This window comes from Tiliqua scincoides, chromosome 1 (genome assembly GCF_035046505.1).
Source record: "Tiliqua scincoides isolate rTilSci1 chromosome 1, rTilSci1.hap2, whole genome shotgun sequence".
NCBI lineage: Eukaryota > Metazoa > Chordata > Lepidosauria > Squamata > Scincidae > Tiliqua > Tiliqua scincoides.
In genome coordinates this window covers 154,317,650-154,325,939 of record NC_089821.1, presented here as the reverse complement: position 1 = coordinate 154,325,939, position 8,290 = coordinate 154,317,650, and the positions used below count along the sequence as shown (strand labels likewise).

Genomic DNA, 8,290 nt, shown 5'->3' with positions numbered 1-8,290 from the left:
CTTCATAGTACAGATTTACTTCTGGTCCAAGAAAAAAGTTAAAATATTGTCTGCTATTTTATTATTTTAAATTCTTCTTCTTAATATTTCTATACTACTTCTCGACAAAAAGTAGTTCAGAGAGCAATTGACATAGGTAAAATAAATCAATAAATGGCTACTTGTCCTCAAAGGGCTCACAGTCTTAAAAAAAAGATTCTGCAGAGACACCAGCAACAGCCACTGAAAAAGATGCCATGCTGGGCTGAAGAGGGACAGTTGTTCTCTGCCTGCAAAATACAAGAGAGCCACTACTTTAAAAAGGTCTTTTAACCCAGTTAGCAGGGGCTAGTTCAGTTTCCTCTGGTTTCTTGTTACAGAACGTACCAAGCAATTCCTTTTACTAGAAACTATTCTTAACCAATGAGCAGTTCTGTGGCTATGCAATTTCTTATTTCAATGGTGATACTGTTCCTCATGGACAACATTAACAGCCCAATCCCGTACCATTTCCCACTACACAGCCACACACGCTGCATGCAGTGGTAGGAGGTGATCTGATGGCCTGCAAGAGGTAAGTACAGAGGTTTACTTTCCTCCCAATAGGCCACCTGCTTACCAATGGGTCTCCTTGGACACATGCCAACTATTTTCCTGGTGTAAGTCCAAGGAGAGGCAGGGGGCATGTTGGGCTGAAATATTGGGATAGGATCCTGGTGAAAGCTGTTGCTGCCCACTTCCACCCCCAAACCATCCTGTGCCTTCCCCTCCCGAACCTCCACCAAACCTCCCATGATCTGCCCTCGCCACCACCTTACCTGGTATGGCATGGGCTCAGTCCATCAGTGGCAAGGTATGCACAGCTGCCAGCTGCTTGCACAGGCAGTTGCAACATGCACAGCAGCGGCACACCATTTACGCACCACTGTGACCTTTACAAAGTAGAATGCAGGATCTACTGTCATAAAGGTCCCAGAGGATCGGGCTGTAATTTAGGTTACAATTTAAAAAAAAATCAATTTAGCATACAAAGTGGAACCCTGTCAAATTTCAACGTGATGAGATCCAATTAGTGTCATTTATTGTGCCATTGTCCTTGTAATTGCGATATCCTGTTTGAATTTGATTGACTTTTTCAATAGCTATCAATGAGCATTACACATGCACACAACACACACACACACACACACACACACACACACACAGACACAGACACACACACACACACACACACACACCTTTTTGCATCTTTTTAGTTTTTTTTTGGAAGCGTCTTTGTGTGCTGCTGTGGATTAATCTGTGTAATGAGTGAAAATACTCATTTTCTGAAAGCATTTTTTTTAATTTGTAAAAACAAACAAGAAATTAACTTTTGTGGTCCATTATTGCGCCAGATAACTGCATAGCCCAAATCTGTGATTCATTCAAGTTAATGCCACATCTGCCATTGGCTTCCATGGGGGGGGGGGGGATAAGGATTTGGCCTGACAATTCATTAGTGGACTTTGTGAACACCCAACAGCAGTAATGCTTTCTTGAAAGCAAGGCCCCTTCTCTTGCTCCCTGTTTATGTACTAATGTTATTTCTCACACCTTTATTGTGTTACTTTCTTTAATTTGATACCCTGCTGGGTCCCAGTAGGATGCCACTCAAACTTTCTATCAGTGATCTCAGAGCTGAACTCCCAAAGGTTTATTTTACAAATGGCTCCTAGCAGATGTGTGGCACACTTTATTAACTTAAGTACCCATTAGTTGAAAATTTCATTAGTTTGGGGGGAAAGGAGATCCGTTTCATCAATAGACCTGGTATGGGTGGATTCTTTGTGTCAACCTGACCCATATCAAAATGGATTATTGTTGTAAGTGAGACAAGTGACCTAATGTTCTGCCTATTATGCACACATGATCTATAACCTTTTAAAATACTAGTGTGGGAAAACAGCACACTTCAGTGAATCCCCAAACCACAGATTCTTAACAGGTGGCAATCCCTCGCTTAGCAACATTTGTTAGAGGCTATCCGTGTGTGTGTGTGTGTGTGTGTGTGTGTGTGAATTATCAGGGGGTACAGTTTCCAACCAGGTAACCAAGGGGAAATCAGAGCAGAGAATGAAGACAGGACAATGAACAGCATAACACACATTTTAATGAGCACAGATGGCCCTGGAGGAACTTTGCACATAGTGCCACCATCTGACTAGCCAGAAGCATTTCACCAGACAGCTTCCCTGCACTTCCAAAGAGGACCCCTTTTGTTCGATAATATTCTGAAAGTCATGTACAAAGTTTGGTAATGCTACTTAAAGCATTCTGAATATGCAGCCAATGACATCGATCTTGTCTTGGGTAATATTTGGAAGCTTCAGCCAGTGCAAAGCACCATGGCCAAGCTTCTGATGCAGGTGAGTCATGAGAAGCACATTACACTAGGGTCTAGTGTTGGCACTTCCTTCTAGGCTCAACTAGTGATGATACCCTACCAGGTCCTAAATGGTTTGGACCAAGTATACCTAAGAGGCCACCTCTAGCCCCTGAGATGGATTTGTTCATGGGTGTTGTGGACCAGGCAGCCATGTCCCAGGTTTATAATACTTTGTATTTATCATTTTTTTCCTCTTTCTTTCAATTATTTAGACCAGTGTTTCTCAAACATTGGTCGCGAGCCAATTTCAGGTGGGTCCCCATTCATTTTAATATTTTATTTTTAATATATTAGACTTGATGCTACCATGGTATGTGCTTGCATTTGGGGAAATGTTACAGAACTATACTTTTAACAAGCTACTATGTTTATTCTTTTAACAATGATAGTAAATGGGACTTACTCCTAGGTAAGTGTGGGTAGGATTGCAGCCTAGGATTGTTAAAAATTTTCTTGCTTGATGATGTAACTTTGGGTCATGACATCACTTCCTGTGGGTCCTGACAGATTCTCAAAAAGTGGGTCCCGGTGGTAAATGTGTGAGAACCACTGATTTAGACTATCAAAGGAAATCAATATAATTCATACTAAATCCCCACACAATCTGTTCATTTACGGTCTGGACCAGCACTGACCTAGATGAAACAGGCCTTTGTTACATAGAGTAACATGCCATGCTTTGGGTGAAATGAAGCATTTCCAAAGCAAATTGAAATGACATATCTTCAGAATAAACCACAGGTTGTTAGACAGAACTCCAGTTTCATAAAGGTATAATTTCTCAGAGCTTAAAGGGGGTGGTTATTCATAACATATAGATGTATAAGGAATAATATAGCTCTAAATGAACTTTTCAGGGCAATTTATATAGTCCATTCCATGCATCATTTATCTCCATTAGGACTGGGTATGTAGCATGTGTACATGCAGGAGAGAAGGATGGACAAGAGTGTTGCAGAGGAAATTTGCTAATGAAACATGTAACCAATTTCTAATGCTTCAAAAGTGTATCAGGTGGAATGTTTTCAGTACACATGAGAGAGGAGCACTTCTGCAACCACACTGAATCCATCTAGTTCCACAGTCCCTTGTGTCAGGAAGCTGCCAGTGTTCACCCACCTTGGTTGGTTAAAGTTCATCTCAGCTATGTTCTTGAGTATTCAAATATGTAACTATATCATGAATTGATTTTAATGATAAAGCAGAAAAGCATTTTCCGGTCAGATAGTCTGTGTATAGACTGTGTAACTGTCCAAAGTAAGTCGATAAATTATGTTAATAGTGTATCACTTATATAGCATCACCTATATGCCATTTTTTCTGTGTTACTTGCAAAGCTGTGAGGATCAGACATGTTTTCCACAAATGTCATTTCTACAACAACCTGGCTACACAAAGGTATGTTGTTTTCGAGTCTTCTATTTTCTGTGGCATAGGCGGGCTACAAAAAAACTAAAAGTGGAAGGAAAACAGGTGCTCATGCCGTTTTGCAAATATTTGTGGAAGAGTTTGTGCACCGCTGCAACAGATTGCATAGTGGTTCTCATGATTTTACTTGTGCAAGAGGCTGTGCACGTCACTGTGAGTGGAAGGATGTTGTTGGATTTAGTTGTACTTTTCATGTGCAACACGATTGCCCCCCATCTTAGGCAGAGGTTACATTCTGGAGTCAGTGTGCAAAACTAAAACTGTGTACCAAAAGTAGCCTGAGAAGAGGAGAATACAGTTGAACAAATTTTATTCTGTAAATGAAAAGAAAAAATAAAGTAGCTCCCAAAGTGAATGGGTTTAATGAAAAACACATTCAAACAACATTTCTACTGATGTTGAAAAATGAGTTTATTCTGATTAAAGCAAGAATGCAGGAGAGAAAGCCCACTACTTTGAACCCAATTCCAGGACGCACTCCTCATATGTATGTACACAGCATTCTAACAGCTATATATAAAACCAAATAAATTATTAAGCCTTATCTGTTTTGCTTTCAGAAATGTTTAAATTTCAATTTTCTGAACAGTTTTTCAGAGACCTTTCTCTAAGGCTGCCAACATCTGGCTCAAAGTGATGCCCTACAACTTGAATAGTAGAGCAAGAGAGCAAAGCTCAGAAAGGGGTAGCTTCCTGCAGTGTCTCTGCAGTAACAAGACTTATTGCACCTGTTGACAACAAAACCTAGTCTGATCTTGCACTGGATCAACAATTAAAACACTGAGCAATTCAAACAGAAAGAGGAAAACAAAATTGTTGCCAAGATAAGAAAATAATAATTTGGTTGATAAGTAAAATGAAACAATAGGTACAAGCTAGTGGCTGACCATTGATTTACTTTGGTTAGAAGATTATTTATGGCAGAAAAGAAGCATTCTATTCTACTAGCAGTGGGGTTTAATTTTACTAATGGTGTCCTTATGTCCATCCCCCCCATTTTGTGTAAAGTCTAAACAATTCCACCTGACACTTATTCTTCAGCCTACTTTTGTCCAGCCACAGTATAAAACTATACACCTAAACATGATACAATCCCACTTCAAAAATATTCTGTAATCCACAGATATCTTTAACTGGCTCCTTTGTTTGACCTTTACCTTACAAGCTGCTTCTTATTCCATTCTGTTTTGAAGTCTCATTGAGACAACTTACAATATGTATTGCATGATATGGGACTGGCCATACAGCCTCTAAACCACTTGTAAAGACTCCCTTTAACACTAACAAACACTGAATCCATGACCTAAAATAAAACTGGTTTCAATAGAGGACGCTAAAATGTCAGAAACAATTCATTTATTAAACTTGCAGATCATTCAGCTTTCATTTACAAACACCGGTTCAGATGATAGCTTCCAGATGATCCCCAAATGATCATTGCTTCTGTCCTTAAATATGGCATGCTAAAACCTTGCACAATCTTTCCTTCTGTTTGTCCATTCAAGACTGTAGGCGCCTTTGTACATTTTCCCTGATCTGTTGCATGGTTAATTGCTCAGCAGCAATTTGCTGTTCGATGAATCTCTGCAGTTCTTTCCATTTCCTGGAGCTCTGGTCAATACCTTGCTGGACAAATTCACGTGTCAATTCTAGTTTCTTTCTGAAACCGTCTTCACTGGGGCATTTGATACACAGACTGCAAGTCAAATGGTTTCGGTATGTCTATTCTGAGTTCTCCTTGGCGGACCATGACATAGGGCCTAAGCCTGTCAGCTGTCGTGCTCTCTAGCCAATCCAGAAACTGCTGGAGGTACTGGACAAACGCAGTGTAATTATCTATTGTCAGGTCAATCAGGTTTTTGGTCTTGGAGATGATCCTTTCATAGGAATTAGAAAGGTGCTCATAGGCCTCCTGCAGCTTTGCTTTGACCTGCTCATTTTGTTCAGCAGCACTTCTCTTGGCAGCTTCAGACCAATATTGGATCTTGTCATGAGCAGACTTAGAGAGCTCTGTGATTCTTCCATCATTCTCCAAAAATTCTTTCACTTGATTTGTCAGACGTGAAACCTGGTCTGCAACATCATGAACATACTGGGCTTGCCATTCCACAACATCATTGAGAAGGCGCCTCAGCAAAGCTAATACCCTCTGTTCCACTTCATAATATTTGACGGACAATTCAACGATGGTTGGGTCGAAGTATTCTTCCCGCAGGTCCTTCATATATAGCACAAATTCTTCTAGCTTTATGAAAACAGGCCGCAAGGTGTTTTGGATGATATTTTCAGCACGTGGAACCAAATACTTTATATTCTCCGCAAAGGTATTCAGCCCTTGTAAGATCTTTGTGAGCAGTTGCTTTGTCTGGTCTCTTATATAGTCATAGTTTTGGGCTTGTAAATTTTGGATGAACTGCTCAGTCTTTTGGAAGCCTTGTTGTACCAATTCTTTCAGCTCTCTAAGTTTTTCTGCAAAGTCAATCTCTTTGAGGCCCACAAATAACTGACTGACTTTCTTTTGTATGTGTGTTAGAAATCCTTTAATCTCATCAAGTATGGGTTTGCCTCTGATTATCTGGGCAGAAGCTGGAATTTTAACCTCAAGCTCATTGATATATGCAATCAAAGTATCAAAATAGTCCTTCAGTTTTGAAATGCAGAGGTCTACAGCTTGTGCTAATTTTTCAGTGGCCATTATAAAAAGTTCTTCACCAGTGTGCTTCTCAGCCAACCCTGGCACATGGAACTTGGTTATCTTCAGGAATTCAATGGCAGAATCAATGAAGCGCTTCACTGCTTTTTGGTATTCTACTGTTACTGTCATGATGGCATCAAAAAACCTGGCTCTTAGTTGGTCATAGTCCACCTGGTTGGCTTGATCTGCTGCTTCATTATACACCTTCTTGACTTTTTTCCTCATAGCATCATATTTCCCACTGGCCTGGCTAGTGACTTGGTGAAGCTGCTTTTCAAATTCATTGATTCTGTTTAAATATTCTCTGTAAGCCAGGTCAGCACTTGTTCTCAGGCTCTCCTTCACCTTTAAGGCAGCTGTGCTGATCTCCATCCCTGTATGCATGCGATGGTACTTATTAACACAGGTGTAAACAGCTTCAACTATTTTAGGTACCTGCTCTTTTAAACCCTGGAGTAACTCCATGGCACCATCCTCTTTCCAGTTCGCTTTGACTTGAATGAGGTCCGGATTTTTGAATGATATCTCACTTTTTAAGACATCAACGTCGTTCTGAGGATTAGACTGAAAATGTAAAGTGAATTTTAGAAAGCATTATTTTCTGCTTTTAAAAATATGACCCTCATTCACTAATCAGCTCTGAACAGCAGTGTTCTAATTCTGTATTCAACTACATTAATTATAATCACATATCAACCATACCCCCTTAACTCCCAAGAGTCTCTGCACCTGGCTTGTTTTAAAGAAAACCAGGTGGTAGAGGAGGTAGAAATTACGATGGTGACAGCAGTGATGGTCCTCTTCTACCCTCATCACCTTCTTATCTCTTCCACCACCAGGCATTTCCTCAAAACAGGCCAAGTGCAAAGAGTTTTGAAGAGGTATAATTAAAGCCTATCTTCAAAATTGGCTGGGTGGAGAGAATCCTGGGACTCCCAGGATCCTCCGCAGCCGATGTGTTTAGAAGAAGCACCAGAGAAAGTAAGGAGGCAGTGATTCTCTTCCTGATAGCTCTTCTTCAAAGGAAGGGCTTATCTCCTCTGCCAATTTCAGTGGTGTGCCCATCTCACATCTCCCCCCGTCCTCCACTAAGGACAGTGAGAAGAGGGTGGGGCAATGGTTAGGCAGGTGGGGGTCAGGCACAGGGTGTCACCTGCCAGTTCACTGCTTCCACCAGCCCACAACCAAAGTAGCCTTGTAAGTTCATCTCATGAGTAGGCTGGTCCTGAGGGCAATATTAATGAAGCGCATCAGATCCTAGGATGTTTTAATGGACCTTAGGATGCAGTTTAATGACCTGTTTCTGTCTCCAAGAGCAACTGAGTGGTCCTTTACGAAGACGGGCAGAGGGAATACCAGTACAGCTATTATGATGGCTGTTACAATGCCACATTTTGGTTGGCTGCCAGCATTCTGCAATGAATTCGCTTCTTTGAGAACTGCTTAAGTCTGAGATGCTAATGGTCAATCCTGCATCCACATGGATTCATAGGATGAGACAAATAATCTAGTATTGACAGGAATGCAAATAAGCTTTTCCTTCTTTCTCCATTCAAGGTTTTTGAATGAAGTCTAAAATATATTTGAATGAATGATTGAATATGTGGGAACAGCAAAATATTTCAGTAACTTGAAACTGCCCTTAGAAATGCAGACCCAGCAAAGATAATTTAGGAGGCCAAATTTAGCAGTGACGGCAGAATATAATGTCTTAGTTTTCCCTTCCTTTTTTTCAGCAAAGTTGTCACTGTGACTGAAATAGG

The 8,290-nt window shown here is 40.6% G+C and overlaps 1 protein-coding gene across 1 annotated transcript in view; it reads right to left on the bottom strand.

The window, feature by feature from the left end:
* Positions 1–5,332: 5,332 nt before the first annotated feature.
* APOB (apolipoprotein B) overlaps positions 5,333–8,290 on the bottom strand; it is a 48,119-nt gene continuing 45,161 nt past the window's right edge. The window contains 2 exon segments of the mRNA XM_066639843.1: positions 5,333–5,507; positions 5,509–7,091. Of these exon segments, the coding sequence (XP_066495940.1) occupies positions 5,333–5,507; positions 5,509–7,091 (1,758 nt within the window).